Source organism: Carcharodon carcharias, chromosome 11 (assembly GCF_017639515.1).
Source record: "Carcharodon carcharias isolate sCarCar2 chromosome 11, sCarCar2.pri, whole genome shotgun sequence".
NCBI classification, from domain to species: domain Eukaryota; kingdom Metazoa; phylum Chordata; class Chondrichthyes; order Lamniformes; family Lamnidae; genus Carcharodon; species Carcharodon carcharias.
In genome coordinates this window covers 18,089,983-18,114,761 of record NC_054477.1, presented here as the reverse complement: position 1 = coordinate 18,114,761, position 24,779 = coordinate 18,089,983, and the positions used below count along the sequence as shown (strand labels likewise).

The 24,779-nt window shown below is 40.6% G+C and overlaps 1 protein-coding gene across 1 annotated transcript in view; it reads right to left on the bottom strand.

Annotated features, from left to right (window-relative positions):
* Window positions 1-24,493, bottom strand: part of prkx (protein kinase X-linked) — a 128,079-nt gene extending 103,586 nt beyond the window's left edge. Inside the window, exon 1 of the mRNA XM_041199379.1 lies at window positions 24,081-24,493. Within this exon, the coding sequence (XP_041055313.1) occupies window positions 24,081-24,276 (196 nt within the window). The 5' untranslated portion in view covers window positions 24,277-24,493. The remainder of the gene's footprint in view (window positions 1-24,080) is intronic.
* Window positions 24,494-24,779: the final 286 nt, after the last annotated feature.

Genomic DNA, 24,779 nt, shown 5'->3' with positions numbered 1-24,779 from the left:
CACCAATCTTCTGCTGCCAGCTTAGATCTTCAGGGCTTTGCCTGAGCCCACATTATTTAAAGTGGGCCAACCGCAGCCGTTTTACTAGTTGGAGCGTCTTTCTCTGCTCTTCTCCCTTTAACTGTGACCTCTCCCTGTCCCTGTCTCGGACTCCTCTTTTGGGACCTCTCCCTGTCCCCCCTCCTCTCTGCCTCCTCTGCTTGCGACTCTTCTCTGATTATGATGCTCCACTCCCAGTCACACGATCTGGATTTCTGCGCCATTTCTTTCTTTTTTTCCTTCACGCGGGCACCTTGAGAATTCCAAACACTGTGCATGCACAGCCCACTCTTGGTCCCCACATGCACAGAAACTCCTGAGGCCTATTAGGAAGGTTCCTAACCTTCCGCTAGACAAGGTATCTCTAACAACAGCTACAACACAAAAAAAGCTTTCACAAAAATGGAACTGATAGCTGATCAGGAAAATTATAGACAGGTTGCATACTTATGCAGTATAGGATTTTAAGTTCCAGATGTGCTCCAAAACAGTCAGAATGCAGATGGTAAATATTAACAAGAATTTAACATAATTAACTGTATTTACCAAAATATTATAAACAATGCATTAAATTCATTAAAAACATTCATTTCTACAACACTTCTCTATTACTAAGAGGCATCTTAGAATGATTTAGTGTGCCAAATAATGAATAGCCATCAAGCCGAAAATGAAAAAATGGACAGAGAGAGAAAGTATAAAATTGCTGAAGGAACACGCTAACTAGCCATTTTCCCCCTACCAATCCATGTTGGTGTTTCTCTTCCACATGAAGTTAACTTCACGTGCTTACCTTGTTTCCATTTTTTTTTATTGCTCTTTTCTTCAACTACCTATCTAACCACTTAATCCAAATAGAGCGCTGAGCACCTGTGGAATACACAGTGCAAAAAAAAATTGCATCTCCTACTCTCTAAAATTCTTACATTTGATGTCTTATCTTTGTCCACTCATTCCAAGTCTGTTCCCATATACTGTCTTTACCAACATCTATCCATAATCAATATTAATAAAAGGTTATGTGGACATTTACTGAGTAAATTGGGCCTATATTCTCTGAAGTTCAGAAGAATGAGAGGTGATATCATTGAAACATGCCAGATTATGAAAGCTTTTGACAGGGTAGACACAGAGGTTGTTTCCCCTGGCTGGAGAATCTAGAACATGGGGGCACAGTCCCAGGGTAAGAAGCTGATCATTTAAGACTGCGGAGAAATGTCTTCAAAGGGTTATGAATCTTTGGAGGCTTCTATCTCAAGATGTTGTGGATGTTCCAGGTGTTGAATATATTTAAGGCGGAGATAGATTCAGAACAAAGGAACATGGAAAGAAGGCTGGAAAGTCAGGTCACTGATCAGCCATGATCACATTCACCGGTGGAGTAGGCTCCAGGGGCCTTATGGTCTACTCCTCCTCCTATTTCTTATGTTATATTCACCTGTGTACAAACTGGCTGCTGCATTTTTGTATGTTACAATACTGACTACACGTCAAAATAATTGTGTGTGTTTTGGGCCAACATTATTATTTTTTTTAAATTGTTCGTTGACAAGATGTGGGCTTCGCTGGCTAGGCCAGCTTTTATTGACCATCCAGGATTTTGACCCAGTGACAGTGAAGGAATGGTGACATATTTCCAAGTCAGGATGGTGTGCGGCTTGGAGGGGAACTTCCAGGTGGTGGTGTTCCCATGTATCTGCTGCCCTTGTCCTTCCAGATGATAGTGCTTGTGGGTTTGGAAGGTGCTGTTGAAGGAGCCTTGGTGAATTCCTGTCGTGCATCTTGTAGATAGTACACACTGCTGCTACTGTGCATCCGTGGTGAAGGGAGTGAATGTTTCAGGATGTGGTGCCAATCAAGTGAGCTGCTTTGTCCTGGACGGTGTCAAGCTTAAGTGTTGTAGGAGCTGCATTCATCCAAGCAAGTGGGGAGTATTTCATCAAGTGGCGAGTAACATTGACGCCACACAAGTGTCAGGCAATGACTATCTCCAACAAGAGAGAATCCAACCATCGGCCCTTGATGTTCAATGGGTCAAAATCGTGGATCTCTATTCCTAATAGCACTGTGGGTGCACTTGTACCACTTGGACTTCAGCAGTTCAAGCAAGCTAGCTCACCACCACCTTCTCAAGGGCAACTAGGGATGGGCAATAAATGCTGGCCCAGCCAGCAAAGCCCTCATCCCGTGAATGAATTTAAAAAAAATCCCCAGAACTCTATAGGATAAATATTGCACTTAAAAGTTACATCTAATTCCCTGGAAAACTAGTTCTCACTTTTAAGGAACAGTCAACAGTGCTTCATTCATAAACACCAACTGTTAAAAGTTTGAGTCTGTAGAAATTAGCTTGGGTTCACTGGCACCAGACATTTCCTTAAGTAGACCAGATTTATTACCCAATAATAATTTAATTTAGCCCATATTAGCATCCTCTACATATATTACACCAAGGTCCCAAGGCAACAGCCTTGTCTGAATCCCAAAATTTGGAAGTACTACATAAGAATTGTTCGTGGGAGCAGGGCTATTATCTAGAATACCCAAACCTAACTCTATTAGACATGTGAAACAGCTAGGTATCCTCTGGGAGATCCTCAGTCACATTTTTAGTTCAATGAGTTGTTCAATATGAAAGTAGAGCAGAGAATAATTTCTGGCAAAAACACAAGAAGTCTGCACTAGCTCAGTTGACAAACACAATATCTGATGAGCTATTGTGGTGACAGACAAGGAAGATTACAGGTTTAAGCCCAAGTCTATGATGAGAAGCCACCAGAGCCAACTCTAGACCTTATCACAGTTTCAATCCAAGCATGGACCTAAGAGCTGAAGTTCAGAAGGGAAGTGAGATTGACAGTCCTTGACATCAAAGCAGCATTTGGCCAAGTGTGACATCAAGTAGCCCTAGCAAAACCGGAGTCAATGGAAATCAGGGGGAAAACTCTCCACTGGTTGGAGCCATATCTAGCACAAAGGAAGTTGGTTGTGGTTGTTGGAGGTCATCGTCTCAGTTCCAGGGCACCACTGCAGGAGTTCCTCAGGGTAGTGTCCTAGGCCAAACCATCTTCAGCTGTTTCATCAATGACGTTTCCCTCCATCATAAGGTCAGGAGTGGGGATGTTCGCTGATGATTGCAGTGTTCAGCACCATTCACAGCTCCTCAAACACTAAAGCAGTCCATGCCAAAATGCAGCAGGACCTGAACATTCAGTCTTGGGCTGATCAGTGGCAAGCAACATTCACACCACATAAGTGCCAGACAATGACCATCTCCAAAAAGAGAGAAACTAACTATCTCCTTATTACATTCAATGACATTACCATCACTGAATCCCCCACCATTAACATTCTGGAGGTTAACATTGACCAGAAACTTAACTGAATCAGCCATATAAATACTGTGGTTACTAGAGCAGGTCAGGGGCTGGGAATTCTATGGTGAATAACTCACTTCCTGACTCCCAAAGATGTCCACAATCTACAAAGGCACAAGTCAGTAGTGTGATGGAATACTCTCCACTTGCCTGGATGAGTGCCGGTGCAACACTCAAGAAGCTCGACAGTAAGACAAAGCAGCTTGCTTAATCACTATCTTCAGTGCTCACTCTCTTCACCAGATGTGCATGATGGCAGCAGTGTGTCCCATCTACAACAGTGGTGGGCAACATGCGGCCCATCAGGGTTCTGAGTGCAGCCCTCCTAAACATTTTGTTGACCGTTATCCACATGCATGGTTGCCAGATTCCGCTGGTTTCCATCCACAGTTTCTTTTCCTACTGGTATTATTAAAGTGATATGCACACGAGACAAGGGCACATGAAGTGAGCTGCCAGCTGACTGCACACAGCATTGACTGTGAGAGCCGTACACTCCTTCTGCGTCCAAAGTGCTGATACAGTTCAATCAGCACGCCCACAAATTCTAGGTATGCAGGAGGTCTTCTTGGTTATTACGACAGTGGACATGGGAGGTTCCACTTTATGTTACTTTTGCCGGTAATTTCATTTGCCCTTAATTAGATAATGGATCACTTTGTGTTGAAGTGGCGTGATAAAGGAGGAGCAGCAAGTGCCAATCAAAAAGTACAGAGGAAGGAGTAGTAGCCAAAAAGAGGATCATCGGTGACAAGGACAGAATGGTAAAAGAGAATTGGGAGCTGGATTATTTTGTTATTGAACAGAAAGGGAAGCCATTTTACTTAATTTGTAATGAAGGGTGATATCAGTTCCAAAAAAAAAGAACGTTAAGAGACAATGAAACATGCCATTCCTCTCACATAGCAAAATTTCTAGTAGGTTCTGCCTGACATGCTCAGCAACTTCCAAAATCTGAAGAAAGCCGTGGAACCACAAAAGCAGGTACTTAGACAAGCATTAAACAGTGACTTTAACTAGCTTTCATATCGCTTGGTTACTTGCAAAAAAAGCAAAGCCATTCTCAGACAGCGAATTAGTGAAACAATGAATCATTGAATCCTCGGATGTTTTATTTGATGGTTTTAAAAACAAAGAGGAAATTATCAAACGTGTTAAATGTCTGCAACTCAGCAGGGATACTGTGAGTCACAGAGTGCAAGATATAGCTGCCGATCTGGCAGAGCAGCTTTTCAGGAGTATACATTCAAGTGAGGCTATCAGTATAATGCTGGATGAATGCAAAGATATTAACAACATCACTCAGCTCTGCATTTGACTCGTTATGTTGACAGTGATCTAAGCAAGACAGAAGAATTTTTAGGTCTCTTGGGAATACACAGGCCAGCACTGGGCTCAGAATTTTGAGGCATTTACTGATTGTTTCAAAGAGTGCGAGTTACCTTCAGAAAAAATTGCATTGGTTGCAACAGATGGGTGCCCCTCCATGAGAGGGGCACATCATGGATTTGTAGCTTTGTTGAAAGCTTGTGTACTGACATATTTGGTGTGCACTGCACAATACACCAAGAAGTGCTCTGCACTAAACTTGACAAGGGAGACAGACTGAAAGCTGTAATGGACAAAGTGGTACAGATTGTTAACTTCATACACACTCGCCCCCTGCATCACTGTCAGTTTGTGGAACTTGTGGATCAAATTGAAACAGGATATGGAAACTTTATCATACACACTGAAGTACGCTGGCTAAGTCATAGTAAAGTACTGGTTAACTGAATGCGTTGAACCAGTTGTTGCAGGGGGGGCCGGAAAGAGGGCGGACATCGGACATTGCCTCTTGCCCACACTAGTTGCTAGTGTCAGAAAATTCATGATACACCTGCAGTTAATGTCCACTCTGTGACCTTCATGTGACTACACTCATACACTCACTTCCCAAATTTGAAAAAAATGCTGAAAAAACAATGATCAAGGAAATGAATCTGATCTATCAGTTCACATACAAGTGCTGTCTACGCTGGCAGAATGTTACTAGAACTGCTTTTCTTCTCAATGATCTGAAGACCTTCTTCTCGTTGTTCTCAAATCCATTTGAATTTGAACTGAGCAAATGTAGCATAGTATGTCAAAGGCTTGGAGTTGATAAAAGAAAGTTTGAGGAAGAATAATTCATCTTCGTGCCCTGGAAGATGACAAAATTAACCAGAAAAAGAGGAAAGGTATACGAAAACTTTGGTTGAATATTCCCGATCCAGTTCTCTGGCATTACATTGCAAAGCTGATGTTAATCTTTGGATCAACATATTCATGCGAGCAGGCTTTTTCTGCTATGGGACACATCAAATTCAAAAAGCACAACACACTAACGGATGGAAACCTCAATGCTGAATGGCAAAGCATCTGCACATCCCTGTTTCCTAACCTAAGAAAGCTTGTGGAGTACAGATCCAATCAGAAGAAGTTGCACTGAGTATGATGTAAGGGAAGTATAAATATTTGTTTTTATCATTTGAAGTTGACAACAGTTCTATTAATATATGAACAATTAAGCATTTTCTATAACTCGTTATCAAATACACTTAATACACACTGGATATTTCATCTTACTCATAGGATCATAGTTAGTGAACGTGCCCAATTTCAATCTTGTGGCCCACTGAGATGAAGGAGGGCCAATCATTCAGCCCACTCACTAGCCCATGTTGTCCATCACTGATCTACAAGACTCACCAAAGCTCCTTTGACAGCACTTTCCAAACCCATGACCTCTACCATCTAGAGGGACAAGTGCAGCAGACACATGGGAACTCCACTACCTGCAAGTTCCACTCCAAGTCACACACCTTCCTGACTTGGAACTGTGTTGCCATTCCTTCACTGTAGCTGGGTCAAAATATTGGAACTCCCTTCCTAACAGCACTGTGGGTGTTCCTACAACACATTGACTGCAACAGTTCAAAAAGGTGGATCACCACCACTTTCTCAAGGGCAATTAGAGATGGGCAACAAATGGTGGCTTTGTCAGCAACAGTTACATCCTAAGAACGAATAAGCCAAGGCAATTTTGGAGCTGCACGATTATTTCAGTTCCAATAAAATATGAAGATTGCTGATCTTTTGTCTCGGCATAGCCTGAAGTCAAATAACTTAATCACTTAAGTACCATGTGTAGTGCCAATAAATTATGTTTAATGATGCTATGACAGCAGTGAAAGGGCAAAATCATCTTGGGCGACTTTAAGGTGGGGATATGTGGACATATTTAAATTATCAAGCACAAAATTCAATCAAATCAAGGAAACCTTTCTAATTTTTGTATTACTCATTAAGCAAATAAATGCTTTGCATCAGACACATTAATATAATCAAAGGCATTAAGGGAGTCATCTGCCAATGGATATTAAGCTGAAATATTGGAGAGAGGATCAATAAGTAGCCTTTTATCGCCTGGACTTCTTTAAAAAATGCTCTTTTTCCATGTAATACTAAGTTCACAAAGTAACTGCCATGCAAAGTTTTCATGTAATACAGTATACAAGTAACTTTCCTAATTACTACGCATTAATCAATGTTGGGAAGTGTGTGAAGTCAATCTGGGCAACTCTTTCAATGCCTTATGTGCTGCAAACTCTACAACTAAATAAAAAATGGCCACATTATTGAAGTGCACAAGTGTGACTGGAACCAGAATGCTGCTACCCCCCAAGTCTTCTCCCCACACTCCCATCAGAATAGCCTGGCCAGTCCAGCTCTACTAGCACTCTTTACCCCAGCAATTTTGATTTGGAAACTCTTCTCCAAGCATGCTACAATTCTGACATCAGATTACTGTGCTTCTCCCCATCAAACTAATGGAGGCCAAAAATTCAGACATTAACTGCTATCTCTTGCTAACTCTATCTTGTTTTTTTGAAAAATATACTTTATTCATAAAATATCTGGAAGAACATTACAAAACATTTCTAAATCATTACAAAAAGTGTAATCAGATTCAACTCTTACACACGGATCACAAGGTGCTTCAATACAATCAATAACTCTATCCTTATATTTTTGAAACCATATCTCAAGAACGCTTTACGCTTTTCTCTAGACTAAGGTCCTTAAGTACATCCTCCGTACCCACTTCAAGTTGGTTCTTGCATGTGAGGAGTGAATTGCTGTGGCTAGCACATGTTTTTCAAGGAACCAATCATCTCTCTCAAAGCAACAGTGAAAAATATAGTGTTAACATTTTGTCTGTCTTGCAGCTCAAGAGGTCAGATACGAAAGAGAGTTAGAACTGTATTTAATGTACTGAGCATAGCCAGGCATTTCCTGGAAATCTTCAGTCATATTTATAGTTCAATGAGTTGATTGATGTGAAAGAAGAGTAGAGAATATTTTCTGTTGCACTCAGTAGCTCAGTCAACAAACACATTACCAGATGAGTTCCTGTGCTGGACAGATCAGCAAGTTTGCAGGTTTCATCTCCAGTCCATGATGAGCTAGCTAATCTCAGTTGTGGCAATTATTTTGGAATTGCTTGATTAATTTTGCTGCCATTAGATTATGAAAATAATGGATGAATATACCTAGATAGAATTTTAGGCACTACTGGAAAGCATCCCTGTGAATGTTAGGAGAGTGCAAGGTCAGGTTTGTTTCAAATTCACTCTCTTCAGTTGAAGCCAAGAAAAGAATTAATAATAAAAAACTGCGGATGCTGGAAATCCAAAACAAAAACAGAATTACCTGGAAAAACTCAGCAGGTCTAGCAGCATCGGCGGAGAAGAAAAGAGTTGACGTTTCGAGTCCTCATGACCCTTCAACAGAACGGAGTGAATCTTAGGAAAGGGATGAAATATAAGCTGGTTTAAGGGGGGGGTGGTGGTGGTGGTTTGGGTGGGGGGGAGAGAAGTGGAGGGGGTTGGTGTGGTTGTAAGGACAAACAAGCAGTATTAGAAGCAGATCATCAAAAGATGTCACAGACAACAGAACACAGGCATTGAAGGTGGTGATATTATCTAAACGAATGTGCTAATTAAGAATGGATGGTAGGGCACTCAAGGTACAGCTCAGGTGGGGGTGGGTGGAAAGACTAGCAGGGCATAAAAGATTTAAAAATAATGGAAATAGGTGGGAAAAGAAAAATCTATATAAATTATTGGAAAAAACTAAAGGAAGGGGGAAGAAACAGAAAGGGGGTGGGGATAGAGGAGGGAGTTCAAGGTCTAAAGTTGTTGAATTCAATAATCAGTCCGGATGGCTATAAAGTACCTAGTCGGAAGATGAGGTGCTCCTCCATCCCCACCCCCTTTCTGTTTCTTCCCCATTTTTGTTTTTTTCCAATAATTTATATAGATTTTTCTTTTCCCACCTATTTCCATTATTTTAAAATCTTTTATGCCCTGCTAGCCTTTCCACCCCACCCCCACTAGAGCTGTACCTTGAGTGCCCTACCATCCATTTTTAATTGGCACATTCGTTTAGATAATTTCACTACCTTCAACACCTCTGTGTTCTTTTGTTCTTTTGTCTGTGACATCTTTTGATATCTGCTCCTATCACTGCTTGCTTGTCCCTACAACCACACCCCCCCCCATTTCTCTCCCCCCACCCCCCAACCCCATCCACCTTAAACCAGCTTATATTTCACCCCTCTCTTTGGATTCACCCAGTTCTGTTGAAGGGCCATGAGGACTCGAAACGTCAACTCTTTTATTCTCCGCCAATGCTGCCAGACCTGCTGAGTTTTTCCAGGTAATTCTGTTTTTGTCCAAGAAAAGAATGCACATTAAGAATGGCTGCATAGCTTCCAGTGCTTTGGCTATGCCAGTGGAACCATATCGCAACATGAAACGATCTTTTCAGGAAAAGGAAGGAAACAGAAATATGAAATATCAGTAAGAATGGAGAAGCCCATCTCTTAAAAAAAAGTACTTAGATGGGATCTGAGGACAACAAGGGTGAAAGGGAAGGGAATGAAAACTGCAAAGCCTAACAGCAATTTAACTTAAAAATACTTCAATCCAGATGTTCAAGTACTCAGCAGATTTGGCAGGCTGTCAAAGATCGTCTACAAAAACACAGGAAAAATCCAATCCAACCCATTATCACGCCACCTGTCTACTCTCGACCATCAGCAAAGTAATGGAAAAGAGCACTGGCAGTGCTATCAATCAGCACTTACACAGCAGTAACCTGACCAATTACCCACCAATGGTGAAGGAAATCAAGGGTGGATAAGGAGCCAGAGTTGGAGGAACGCATAGTTCTCAAAAGTTAATGAGGCAGGAAGGTAAGGAGAAGCGTAGCAATTAAGAGGTTTGAACACATGGATAACAATGTTGGTTAATGAGTAAAATAGCAATGGGGGTACAAGAAGTTTTGGATAAACCCAAATTTGGAGAGGAAGAAGATAAAAGCTAAAAGAAAATGCAGAAAGCTGAGAGCGCATTAAAGACAAAGCTCATATATGTAAGGATCAAGTGGATGGAAAAAAAGGAACTGCACAGCCTTTTGTGTTATTACATTTCAAAACATTTGCACTAATTTATAAACCAGAAGCAAAAAAAGTAGAAAGGATTAGATATTGTCACTAGACGAAAGCATCTGAAGGAGTATAAATAAGGAGCAAGTCCAAAGGATTAAACGGCTAATGGTGTAGAGTGACAGGCTACAATAATAAGAATTCTGTCTTTAGAGTTAAGGCAATCAGAACAGAAGATAAAAAGGACACTGGCTCAAACTGATACAGGGCTGAATAAGGTTGTAGGAATAGGAAGGAAAAGGCTATAGGAGGCTTTGTAGATATGGACAAGGATTTTCAAATTGTACTCCGATAAATGTAATGGGGGGGTGGTGCCGGTGAACTATGGGTAATAGGGAACAAGGAATGTCTTCAGCAAAGTTTTGGACAAGATGCAAATTGTAATGGGCAGAACCCTGGAAAAGAACTCCATACTTGAGACAAAGAAGGCAGAAGTATTTCTGGCATTAGAGCCAAAGCATACTGTAGCGCAGTGGGAGCTTCACTCTGCATTTAACCATATTATACTTGAGTTTCTTACATTGGGTGCTGAAAATTGAAACCTCAAAAAATGAAAGCAAAGACAGGATGCCATAGTATAATCCTGCTTTTACATTTCTGACATTAAATAAAAATCTTATCTATAAGGTCTTGTAGAAACGAATGTGTATTTTTAAAGCTATTTTTTATATTACAAATCTTATTTTTATTTTAATTGACTTAAGTGAAGAAAAACACGAGAAATAAAATAGGAGCAATATCTAAAGCAAAGTGTTTAATTAAAAACCAAAAACGGCATTTAAAACTCAACAAGAAAGTATTAAAATGACCTGAGGTGTAGTTTAAATCTGGAACTTGACAACTGCAGTTAAGTACTTAGCTTTACTTTCAAATCATCTAATATGATAAAGACTCATTACCAAAACTGCCCTGCATCTGTAGAAATGGTTGATTCATAAGTTTACAATCTAAGAGGGAAAGATTATGTTGTAATTTTTTGATTCACAATAGGATGATCTGGTGAGGGAGTATGAAACTAGGCTGGTTTTATTGATAGAAACCTTCAGCTCAGGTGATAGCATGAAAATGCGCGGTCTTAGCTGCAGATCAGCTCCTGTTCACTGATTACATTGAATAAATGTGGTTATGACAAAAATGGCTTGGTTGTGTTCTGGTTATGGTGCTGGACTGGCAAGTCTAAAGGTTAAGAGTTCAAATTCTATCAGTGCAAGTTATGAAACTGAGTTCAAAAATTGAGTGATATTATGGGCTAGTGCCAGAAATTTTATTAATGTAATTAAAGAACCTAGGAAAAGGAACTTGGCACTCTTACTAAATAAACATCTAATAATAGAAGCCAAAATATTTGTACATTTACTTTTTGTTTTACAACTTTGCTCACAGTATTCAGTACAAAGTCATGAACAAGCTACACAAATGCTTTGACTGCCAAACTGACACCATGAAATCACTAGTGAATTTCAGCAATTCATTCAGGAAATGAGCAATGATGTTGATCTTCATCTTATTCACTGGTCATATGTACCCAAGGTCCCTACCCACTTCCAGCACAGATTTTTAGATGGAATGGCAGTGTTTCTTACACAGATCCTTTTAATAATTCATAAAGATTAAAGCCGTGTAATGTAATAAAGCCAGTGATCTGTATACTCTATTCAATCACAATGCCAAAAACGCTGCGCACTCAAAGTCAATGACAAATGACCATGGTTGAGGGAAGAAAGAGTGACTGGGTATGGCCATCCGGCCCCTTCAATGTCAGATTTGCAATTGAAGCTGGCTGAACTACAGGCTTTTTAAATACCTGGAACAACAAGTTAGTTTTGGTTATTCTGAGTCACTATGATTAAAGTCAAAATTAACTAGTAATAGTTTGAACAAGCATGTTCAAACTATGACTAGTGGACTAAAAAAACTTAACATGCAGTAACACAAATAAACCCATGAATGGATACATATTTCAATGCTACCAAGTAGAATATGCTGTTGTGTGCTGGTAACACTACCAAAAAAGTGCTCATTTTATGCTGAAGTAAATTATAGATTCTTTCAGTCACTGAGAAATATGCACATTAACCTAAAAGGAAATTTACAAGCACTTGGTAAGCTGCAAGCTTTCAGTAAAGCAATTAAACTGACTTCAGACTTCTTATTTACAGCAACTAGACTTTGCCACCCTAAAAGCTCACAAAACGTAGCTCCACCCTAGAATACACTGTGCACTACAGGCTATACATAAAGCAGCATAAGCCAATATGAACAATGCCAGAATTACTAAAATTTGTCACAGATCAAATTAAAATAAAAAGTGTACATATCTATATATTTAAAATAGTTGATCGTAAACTTTGACTTTGAAGTATTTTAGGAACGGGATATTGTAATCATTGTATGTTCCGCATTCATTTTCTTAGAAACCCAGCTGTGGTCAATATTGATGCTTTCAGAAATATTTCATCTTGGATATTTTGCTGTCAATGAGCCCACTTTGTTACATGTTTTCATTCATTGTGTATCACCTTTATTATAAACCATGAATGCTCTAGTTTTGCTCAAACTTCTGGGTTGTTGATCAGTGGTGTAGTTCAGGCTGGTGTTTGGGTGGCCAATAAAGCCTATTACATTTTGTTGTGATGCCTCTTTTAAATACCAAACTTATTTTCCTTGTGACAACTCAAGTCAGCTGTGATTGGCAAACTTCTAAGTGCTACTCCCCTCTAGAATTTAACGGTTGAAAGCTGAATCCCAAGATACAATGTATACAGGCATGTTACTAGTGTGATACATGCACATATAAGTCTCCACTAAAGCCAGGAAGAATTTGGTTGTACGTTGATCAAAATTGGGTAGGAATGCTCCTTTAACCCAGAAAATTTCAAAAATTTATCCATGAAATCACTTTTAAAATCAGTTGTGTTGACAGCTGAGAAGAATATAATACCGAAATGTCAACAATGCTGTTACAACAGCAGATGCAAATGCAACAATAATCCTGGACAATCCCAAGCGATGTGCCATACATAAAGCAAGAATGCGCAAATCTTATCTCAACATGAAGCAATATCCAAAATTGCAAACTATGATCCATTTTCTTCATTTCACAGTGATACCTTTTAGGTGTAACCAGGGTAGATCACACTGATAGAGTCTTGATTTGAATGTTTTCGGTCCCCATCCACCCTGCCCACAGACAACAAGAATTTCAACAGGGGCTAAGGACCTTATCTGGCAGTCTTTTTTGTTCATTGTGTTATGATCCTTGGCCAGACCCCGGGTCATGGGGGGAGGTCCGGTTAGGGACCAATAACGTTTTATTTAAAGTAGATAAACTTTGAGAATCAAGACGTTTACTAAGTGGATAAAGCCGCTCGGTTCCATGGGTTTGGAACAAACAAAAATAAACTTTAAGTTGAGAAAGATAAAACAATTTACAATAGCTATCTTATGTTCTAACATTCAGGGTTAAGTATGAAGCATATGTGAATTAACTGGTGAACTGCATTCACGCACACCACACCACAGAATAAAAGGCAGATGTGACCAAACCACAGTTCCATGGATTTCTCAACAACCTACCCATATGTTTGTCACACTGTGAGACAACTAATCTTCACTGAAACTTCATCTTTCTCACAAGGGTTTCCAATCTCCACACTTGAAGATCTCACCTTGGAATTCTCTCCAAAAGTCGCTCCTGCTTGGGCGGCTTCAATGACGAATTACTTCGCAAGGTTTCAACCTCGCCTTCCAATATTCCTTTCCCCAGATCACAAAGTACATTCAAGCTTCACCCTCCAAGCAAAAATTAAAATCTCCAGCAGTGCCAAACAGATCACCACTACTCCAAAGCGGTACCTTTGCCCCAACTGCCCGCAGCACGCAGTCACCAATCTTTGCCTGCCTTCTCGGGCCTTCAGGGCTTCTCACGAGCCCACTTTGCATAATGTCTGCTCCCTGCTATTTTTTTTAATTCGGAGCTTATTTCTCCACTCCTCCTCCTTATAACTTTACTTAATAAGACCTATGCCCATCCCCTATCTTCATCCTTTACCTGAAATTCTCCCTATCACCCTCTCATGTCCTGCTCCCTGGGACACACTCACTATAATAGCGCTCCTTATGAGGTCATCTGACCTGCCTCTTCGTGCCATTTTCTCCTTTTCCTTCTGAGCAGGGCCAGTCCCCAGCCTGAAGAACTTAAAAAAGAAACAACCTGCGCATCTGCTGCCAGCTCCCAGCCAGTGCATGCGCAGGAGACACAAGGCTCATCAGGAACCAGAGTTCCCAACCTCCAAAGTATTGGTCTCTTAAAATGACAAAAGCAACCAATATGGAATAAGACCATAAGAAATAGGAATAGAAATTAGGCCATTCGGCCCATCGAGTCTGCTCCGCCATTCAATCATGGCTTATAAGTTTCTCAACCCTATTCTCCTGCTTTCTCCCCATAATCTTTGATCCCCTCACCAATCAATAACCTATCTACCTCGGTCTTAAATACACTCAATGACCTGGCCTCCACAGCCTTCTGTGGCAATGAGTTCCATAGATTCACCACTCTCTGGCGAAAGAAGTTTCTCCTCATCTCTGTTCTAAAAGGTCTTCCCTTTACTCTGAGGCTGTGCCCTCGGGTCCTAGTCTCTCCAACTAATGGAAACATCTTCCCCACATCCACTCTATCTAAGCCTTTCAGTATTCTATAAGTTTCAATCAAATCACCCCTCATCCTTCTAAACTCCAACGAGTATAGACCCAGAGTCCTCAAACGTTCCTCATATGTTGAGCCTTTCATTCCTGGGATCGTTCCCGTGAACCTCCTCTGGACCCTTTCCAGGGCCAGAACATCCTTCCTGAGATACGAGGCCCAAAATTGCTCACAATATACTAAATGTGGTCTGACCAGAGCCTTATAAAGCCTCAGCAGCACATCCCTGCTTTTATAATCTGGTCCTCTCGAAATAAATGCCAACATTGCATTTGCCTTCCTAATTACCAACTCAACCTGCAAGTTAACCTTAAGAGAATCCTGGACTAGAACTCCCTTTACACTCCAGATTTCTGAATTCTCTCCCCATTTAGAAAATATGGGGAATGCCTCTATTCTTCCTACCAAAGTGCATGACCTCACACTTCCCCATGTTGCATTCCATCTGCCACTTCTTTGCCCATTCTCCCAAACTGTCCAAATCCTTCTGCAGTCTCCCCGCCTCCTCAATACTACCTGTGCCTCTAACTATCTTTGTATCATCTGCAAACTTAGCCAGAATGCCCTCAGTTCCTTCATCCAGATCATTAATGTATAAAGTGAAAAGTTGTGGTCCCAATATTGACCCCTGCGGAACTCCACTAGTCACCAGCCGCCATCCTGAGAAGGACCCCCTTATCTCCACTCTCTGCCTCCTGCCAGACAGCCAATCTTCTATCCGTGTTAGTACCTTGCCTCTAACACCATGGGCTCTTATCCTACTGAGCAGCCTCCTGTGCAGCACCTTGTCAAAGGCCTTCTGGAAGTCCAAGTAGATAACATCCATTGGCTCTCCTTTGTCTAACCTACTCGTTACCTCCTCAAAGAATTCTAACAGATTTGTCAGGCATGACCTCCCCTTGATGAAACCATGCTGACTTTGCCCTATTTTATCATGCACTTTCAAGTATTCTGAAATCTCATCCTTAATAATGGACTCTAAAATCTTACCAACGACCGAGGTCAGGCTAATCAGCCTGTAATTTCCCATCTTTTGCCTCGCTCCCTTCTTAAACAGGAGGGTTACATTAGCGATTTTCCAGTCCTCTGGGACCCTCCCTGACTCCAGTGATTCCTGAAAGATCACCACCAACGCCTCCATGATCTCTTCAGCTATCTCCTTCAGAACTCTGGGGTTCAGGTCCAGGTGATTTATCCACCTTCAGACCTTTCAGTTTTCCTAGCACCTTCTCCTTGGTAATGGCCACCATACTCACCTCTGCCCCCTGACTCTCTTGAACTTTGGGGATGTCACTCGTGTCTTCCACTGTGAAGACTGATGCGAAGCACCTATTCAGTTCCTCCGCCATTTCTTTGTTCCCCATTACTATTTCTCCAGCATCATTTTCCAGCGGCCCAATGTCCACTTTTGCCTCTCTCTTACCCTTTATACATCTAAAAAACTCTTGCAATCTTCTTTTATGCTACTGGCTAGTTTGCCCTCATATTTAATCTTCTCCCTCCTTATTTCTTTTTTAGTTGTCCTCTTTAGTTGGTCTTTGTAGGCTTCCCAATTCCCTGCTCTTCGCCACATTGTAGGCTTCCTCTTTAGCTTTTATGCTGTCCCTGACTTCCCTTGTCAGCCATGGTTGCCTCATCCTCCCTTTAGTATGCTTCTTCCTAGGGATGAATTTTTGCTGTATCTCCCAAATTACTCCCAGAAACTCCAGCCATTGCTGTTCCACTGTCTTTCCTGCTAGGTTCATCTCCCAGTCAATTCTGGCCAGCTCCTCCCTCATGCCTCTGTAGTTGCCTTTATTCAACTGTAATACCGTTACATCTAATTCCAGCTTTTCCTCAAATTGCAGGGTACAATCTATCATATTATGGTCACTTCCTCCCAAGGGTTCCTGCACCTTAAGTTCCATTATCAAATCTGCCTCATTACACATCACTAAATCTAGAATTGCCTGTTCCCTAGTGGGCTCCACCACAAGCTGCTCCAAAAAGCCATCTCGTAGACATTCCACAAATTCCTTTTCTTGGGATCCACTACCAACCTGATTTTCCCAGTCTACCTGCATATAGAAATCCCCCATGATCACTGTAACCTTGCCTTTCTTACACGCCTTTTCTATCTCCTGGTGTATCTTGTGCCCCATATCCTGACTACTGTTCGGAGGCCTGTACATAACTCCCATTATGGTTTTTTTACCTTTGCAGTTCCTCAACTCTACCCACACAGATTCTACATCATCTGACCCTACGTCGTTTCTTGCTATTGATTTAATCTCATTTCTTACTAACAAAGCAACCCCACCCCCTCTGCCAACCTGCCTATCTTTTCAATAGGATATATATCCTTGGATATTTAGCTCCCAGTCCTGATCCCCTTGCAGCCATGTCTCCATGATGCCCACCACATCATACCTGCCAATTTCAATCTGCGCCACAAGCTCATTTACCTTATTTCGTATACTGCGTGCATTCAGACACAACACCCTCAGTCCTGTATTTCCCGTCCCCTTTCTCATTGTCGTCCCTTTATCTGATGTGCTTCTGATTAGTTATGATAAAAATAAAGCTGAATACTGAGGCAACATGCTGTGAGACACAAAAGTAGGAGCATAGTGACAGATCACAGCTCATTCCTCAAGTGGAGAAAAGTAATACAATGAGAGAGGCTGCAAAATAAGGATAGTTCTGAATATTAATCCACCCCAAGGTTTGAAAACATATCTTTCATGGTATCACAGAATACAGTCAAGTAGATTTCTACTTCTTTGTCCAAATTAAACAAACTTGTTTATTTACAGAATTCTCAATTAAAGTTTCAGTACCACAGAATGCCTGGAGGTTTTCAGCATGCTTATGAAATAATTCCAGTTTAAATACAAATATAAAAACAGGGAAGTTCAAGTCACCATCAGTAACACTCAAAAGTAGAAAAAGTAGAGCTAGATTTTAACAGTTAATAGGAAACCTCAAATTTATCAATCTTCCATAGGAAAGATGATTATAAAACATTCACTACCTTTCACTGCATGCAGTTACATTTGCCCTCCTAACTTCTTGCAGTATGTTAGCCTATATTGCAAGGGGATAGGCGTGTAAGAGAAAAGAAATCTTGTTGCAATTAAAGAGATCTTGGTGAGATCAGATCTGGACTATTGTGTACAGTTTTAGTCTCCTTATTTAAGGAGGGGATGCAACAGAAGTTCACTGGATTGATTCCTGGGATGGGAGGGTTTCCCTATGAGTAGAGATCAAATGGAATGGTCCTCTGGGGGTGATTGTATTTCAATGAATAAAATTCTTGAGGGCTTGGCAGGGTTGATAGCGAGAAATTGGTTCCTCGGGTTGAAGAGCCTCGAATTAGGGGTCATAGTCTCAGAGTAACGTCAACCATTTAGGACTGAGATGAGAAATTCCTTCAGTGAGAAGGTCATGAAAATATTCCCTTTAAGCTGAGTAGCCACACAGAAACCCAGAAGTTCCCTTATGTTACCACATGTGTTTGGCTGCGCAAAAAAAAATTAAAGGGGCCTTGGTTGTGAATCTTAGATTCTCTACCCCAGATGGCTGTGGATACTCTGTCAATAAGTATGTTCAAGATTAAGATCAATAGATTTAAGGGCACTAAGGGAACCAAGTAACATGGAGATGGGGGTTGGGAAATGAAGATGTTTAGCAATTATCACATTGAACAGCAGAGCAGGCTTGACTGGATATATGTGTAATCCTGTTCATGTTTCTTAAGTGCTTACGTTCCAAAATTAAGGAGTGAATCACATGTACATTGTGTGATTATTTGTCAACCTCAGGATATTCAGAAACATTCAGGCTATACTATACTAGACCTGGTATTGTGCAACAAGATTAACTAATGACCTCATAGGAAGGCACTATAAGGTAGCAACAATCATAATATTTTTGTATTTTACATTCAGTTTCAGGGAGAGGAGATTGGATCCAAAATTGCTATTTTAAAGTTAAATCAGGGCAATTATGAGGGAATGAAAGCACGAGCTAAAGTGAACTGACAAATTAGGTTAAGGGGTCGGTCATATGAGATGCAGTGGCGGACATTTATGGGGATATTTCAGAATACACAGAAGAGATACATTCCAACAAGAAAGAAAAATTCCAAGGGGAGGATTCACCATTGTTGGTTCACTAAAAAAGTTAAAGACAGTATCAAACTTAAAGAAAAAGCATATAATTCTGCAAGGATGGGTGGCAGGTTAGAAGGTTGGACATAATATTTTTAAAAAGCAAAGAATGACTAAAAGGCTGAAAAGGAAGGAAAAATTAGAGTACAAGAGAAAGCTAGCTGGAAAAATAAATAGAAAGTAAGAGTTTCTATAAATATTTAAAAAGAAATGGTAACAAAATGAGTGCTGGTCCTATAAAAAGCGAGTCTGGGAATTAATAATGGAAAATAAGATGACAGATGAATTGAACCACTATTTAGCATTGGTCTTCATTGTAGAAGATACAAGTAACATCGCAAAAATAGCTGTAAATCAGGAAATGAAGAGGAGGAAATCAGGAAAATTTACAATCACCAAGGAAGTAGTACTGAGAAAATTGTTGGAGCTGCGGGCTGACAAGTCCCAGGGTCCTGATGATCTTTCATCCTAAAGTCTTGAAAGTGGCTAGTGAGATAGTTGATGCATCGGTTTTAATTTTCCAAAATTCTCTATATTTGGGGAAGGTTCCATTAGATTGAAAAAAGAGAGGGAGGACAGAAAGCAGGAAACTACAAGCCAGTTAGCTTAACTGTTAAAAGGAAAATGTTAGATGAAACTATTATTCAAGATGTTATACAGGGCAGTTGGAAAAATTCAGGCAATCTGTCAGAGTCAGCATGGTTTTGTGAAAGGGAAATCATGTTTAACCAATTTATTGGGGTTCATTGAAGAAGCAACATATGCGGTTGATAAAGGGAAACCAGTTGATATACTGCATTTAGCTTTCCAGAAGGCATTTGATAAGGTGCCACATCAAAGGTTATTGTGGAAAATAAAATTTCATGCAGTAGAGGGCAACATATTGGCATGAATAGAAGGTTGACTAGCTATCAGGAAAGAGTAGGCATGAATGGGTCTTTTGCTGGTTGGCAAGTTGTGACAAGTGGTGTGCCAGAGATGGGTGCTGTGGCCTCAACTTTTGACAATTTATATAAATGACTTGGATGAAGGGACTGAAGGTATGGTTGCTAAATTTGCTGATGACAGAAAGATAGGGAGGACAGTAAGATGTGAAGAGGACACAAGGAGGCTACAAAAGGACATAGACAGGTTACGTGAGTGGGCAAAGACCTGGCAAATGGAGTATGATGTGGGAAAGTGTGAACTTGTCCATTGTGGCAGGAAAAATAAGTATATTATCTAAATGGTGAGAGGCTGCAGAGCTCCAAGATACAGAGGGATCTAAGTGTCCTAGTGCATGAATTGCAAAAACCTAGTATGCAGATGTAGCACCTAGGAAATCTAACAGAATCTTATCGTTTATTGAATAAGAGTAGGGAGGTTATGCTTCAGCTATGCAGGGCATTGGCGAGGCCACATCTGGAGTACTGTGTACAGTATTGGCCTCCTTATTTGAGGAAGGATGTAAATGTGCTGGAAGCAGTTCAGAGAAGGTTTACTAAACTAATACCTGGGATGGGCAGGTTGTCTTATGAGGAAAGGTTGGACAGGCTCGGCTTGACAGGCCCGCTGGAGTTTAGAAGAATAAGAGGTGACTTGGTTGAAACATATAAGATCCTGCGGGGTCTTGACAAGGTCGATGTGGAGAGGATGTTTTCTCTTGTGGGAGAATAGAGTTACTAGGAGCCACTGTTTAAAAATAAGGGGTCACCCATTTAGGTCAGAGATGAGGAGAATTTTTTTCTCTCTGAAGGTTGTGTCTCTTTGGAAGTCTTTTCCTCAAAAGGCTGTGGAATCAGTCTTTGAATATTTTTAAGGCAGAGGTAGATAGATTCTTGATAAGCAAGGGGTTGAAAGGTTATCAGGGTTAGGTAGGAATGTGGAACTGAGGTTACAATCAGATCAGCCATGAAGGCTGAAAGGGCCTGCTCCTAATTCGTATATAAACATTCGACCAGAGAAGTATTTGCACTTGAACGTAACCCAACTTTTGAATTGCCCAGTGTATGACATTCCCTGAAGAAAGGAAAAAGCAAGCACAAAATAAATCAAAAATATTGAAGACTTCCAACTTATTGATAGCCTCCACCTTCACCAATTTTTCTCAATACACTATATTCAAAATCACCATTTTCCTGCAATACCAGTACACTTTTACTAATGGTAGAAACAATGCCTGATATAAACTGACCAACAAATTCCCAAACATTAAATAAAAGCTGATTATTGTAAAGCAGATTATTAAATCAAAGGTAATTTACAAGCAACATCAAATACATTTATCCTCAATAAATAATTCAGTGGCAATTTAAGAAGAAAAGCCACCATCACCTTCGGGGCAACGAGGGATGGGTAACAAATGTTCCTGCACCAACATCATGCAGATTCCATAAATAAAATAAAAGTGACTCGCACACTTGGCTGTTCCAATACACTCTTGGGTGGTCTCACATAGCCCTAAGCTTCTACCATCCATGTGCTAACTCGCACCAGGTTCTATTCACCCACTATCTCTGAGCACACTAACCTACATTGTTGCCAGTAAAGCAATGCCTTAATTTTATAATTCTCATCCTTCCTTTTCTAATCTGTCCAAGTTCTCACCCAGTCCTATCTCTGTACTCTCCTCCAATGAGATGTCTGTGCTCCTCTAATTCTGGCCTCTTGTGCAATGCTCCTTCTGAGCCGTGCAGCAACCCGCAAGTTTCCTTGAATGCCGAGCATAAGTCAGCCCCTTTAAATGACCATGTGTAGATGGCTGTGTAAAAGAGGCAATGGGCCTGCGCTGCCCACACAAACGAATCGGCCGTAGACTACACAAGATAATCGATACTCTGCTCGAACATCCCCGATTTTAAATCGGTCCACGATTGATGGCTGTATCGTTAGCAGCCTCGGTTCAAAGCTCTGGAATTTCCTCCCTAAACCTCTCTCCTCCTTTAAGACTCTCCCTAAATCATCCCTCTTTGGCCAAGTTTTTTGCCCTGATATCTCCTTATTTGCTTAGTGTAAAGTTTTATTTGATAAAACTCCTGCAAAATGCCTGGGGATTTATTACCATGTTCAACGTGCTACATGACTACAAGTTGTTGTTAGATTCTTAAGACAGATGTGGAGCATGTCGGGCTTTTGAATGTCTATTTAACTGTCCTTTAAGGAAAGGTATTCTCCTTTAAAAAGTGTTACTTTTTATTGTGCAAGCTAAGCTACATTGTAACAAATCTTCTATTGTATCAGGACAAATATTTTGTATCAAGAACTGACAGTCCATGGTAAACAACAGTTTATACACAGAAAGTCAACACAAACAACTAAAATTCATGATGCATCTGTACAATAATAAAGACACGATCAATACACAATTAAACCTTTAACATTCTATTTGTTAACTGAAAGCTCTGCATCACTTCATTTGTGCTCATGTATCTTATGTCAATTCTGTTGAACATTGTTACAAAAGCTTGGTAGTGATTTGCAATATTTAGAGTCGTCATAGGAAGCACTTAATACAAATTCTAAAATAAACTATACATATATACCAAATTAAATTTATCAAGTGCAGAAAACCAGAATATAAAACTAATCAAGAAAAAGTGATTCAATTCTAGTTGCATTGAAATAAGGTTATTTTTAATCTGCTTGCCCTCCAGAGTTCTTTCCATCTCGAATGTTCTGACCTTATCCATGAAGGCATTCAATAGTGAAATTAGCACAGATAATCTGAATACTTTTTATATTCATCATTAAACCGAACAATTACATTGATAATTTTCATCCAGTTAATGGTCTCCAATGCCGAAATGAAATGTTTATCACTGAATTTGGTTTGTACGTTGCTACCAGTGCAATGTAGGAAAAATCCTACTCAAGGTAGATTTATTTTTTAAATTAAATCATATGTCGCAGTCAACTCTAAATACATGTCCCATTCACTTGTTGGCAGAACTAAAAATACAGGGGGCTTTGTTGGCCAATCTAGTAACAGAAACAAGCTAGTTTTGATGCATCTTCTAATCCATTAGGTACTGCCCAGTAAACACTTCAACAAACTTCTAACACAGCATTAAACCTGTCTTTGCTGATGTAACAGTAAACATTGAAAATCGATGTGTGTAGGTTGCCCTCCCAAGGCTCAGAAACTACAATGTGGAAATGCATGTTATAATACAAAAAATATGCTTTGTATTAGGTTATCTTAATTCATTCTTCATTTGCTCCCATTGGTAAGTTGTGTGAGCAGTAAGTCACCTTTAACAGCACAGAAACCTTGCAAACAAAAGTTTGGAAGGACAATGACAAAACATGAGTGTCTTACATAAATTAATGTGTTTTTAAAATTTTCATTCCACCACCATTAAACCTTATCAAAAAGCACTGAAGCACTTAAATCTGCCAGGAAAGCTTGCAGGTCTAGCTGAATAAACACCAAAACAGAGGTGGAGGTCAAAAAAGGAAATAGAAATCAATCATTCCAATAAGGGAAAGTTCCTTTCATTATTTCATTGAAATCACACCCATTAAAGCACCACATCCACTGAATAAACAGGGCCAAGGCAAAAAGTTTAAAACTTACAAACGCAATAGCAAAACTGGGGAACTAAATACAATTCAATTAGCCTCCCTCAAAAAAAAATCGAATTAAATCCAAGTTGATCCATGGTTGCATTCCATTCTCCTTTATCAACAATCATGCAGAAAAAGCCTTCTGAAGAGAAAGCAAAGCCCATTTAGTCGTAGAAAACTTCACTGGGAGAGTCAAGACAAGAGATAATTTGCGAACACCATCAAAAGAACTTTTCATATATATATATATAAAATATTTTGGGAACACATGAAAATAACTTGACATATACATTTTTATATATTATATACACATGTTATATGCTACATATAATATATATATGTACAACATATATACATTTTATGTATGAAATGTGCATGTAACTATAATGGAAAGCATATATTGTATGCATAGATATATGGAAAGCATATATTATAGCATACACCTATATAGATAATTACATTATATATATCCCTTAGACAGTAATCTTGAAAGCTTGCACAAGTTTCTTTTAGTTAAAAAGGCAAAGTTTGCAATCGAAGTAAGATTGAAAAACAGGGGGAATGCATTAATGCAATTTAAAGAATGCAGTGCAAAATTGCATCATGCAAAGGTGAAAAGATAAGAGTCCCATGAGATAAGGTGAGGCGGGTAGGGATCCAGAAACGTGGGGGTTTCACCCCTCCCCCCCGGCGGAGAAGCAAGCGCCCGGCGAAAGTGGCTGTGAACCTACCCACGGTGGCGACAGTCTCCAGCTCCTCCATCCGGTAATCCCGGGCTTGGTGCGGGCTGGCTGAAGGGGCCGTTAAATCCCCGCCGGCTGCCGCTTGTTGCTGATGCGGCTCCCCGTCCTTGGACCCGGCCACCGGTAACCGCAAGCCGGGCTCGGCCGGAGAGCAGCCCGGCGCCTTGACTCGCAGCGCTGCCATTTTCCCTCACGACATATATATGTATATAATCACATCTATAGGTTTACCGATGTCAAGTGGGGCTCTGTTATGAAGTCTTTTATATATATATATATATGTATGTATATAAATGACTGAAAACCTCCGCAAAAAATAAATTAAAAAACTTTTAAAAACGTCCACAAGTTGTCAAGCATTTTCACTTGCCGCCGTCGCTCTCGCCGTGAAACCGCCTGCCCGGTTGGTGCGGGGAAGGGGAGGGCGGGGCTTAGAGGAGGGGGCGGGGCTTGGAGGAAGAGGAGCGGCTTGGAGGAGGGTGGTTGAAGTGAAGGGGCGTGGCCTGCATGAGAACTGTTTGGGGGGAGGGGCGCGGCTTGGAGGAGGGTGGTTGAAGTGAAGGGGCGTGGCCTGAAATGAGAACGGTTTGTCGTGGGGGGGGGGGGGGGTGCGTGGCTTGGAGGAGGGTGGTTTAGGGGAGGGGCGTGGCTTGTGAAGAGACTGTTTGGGGAGAAGGGGTGGGGCTT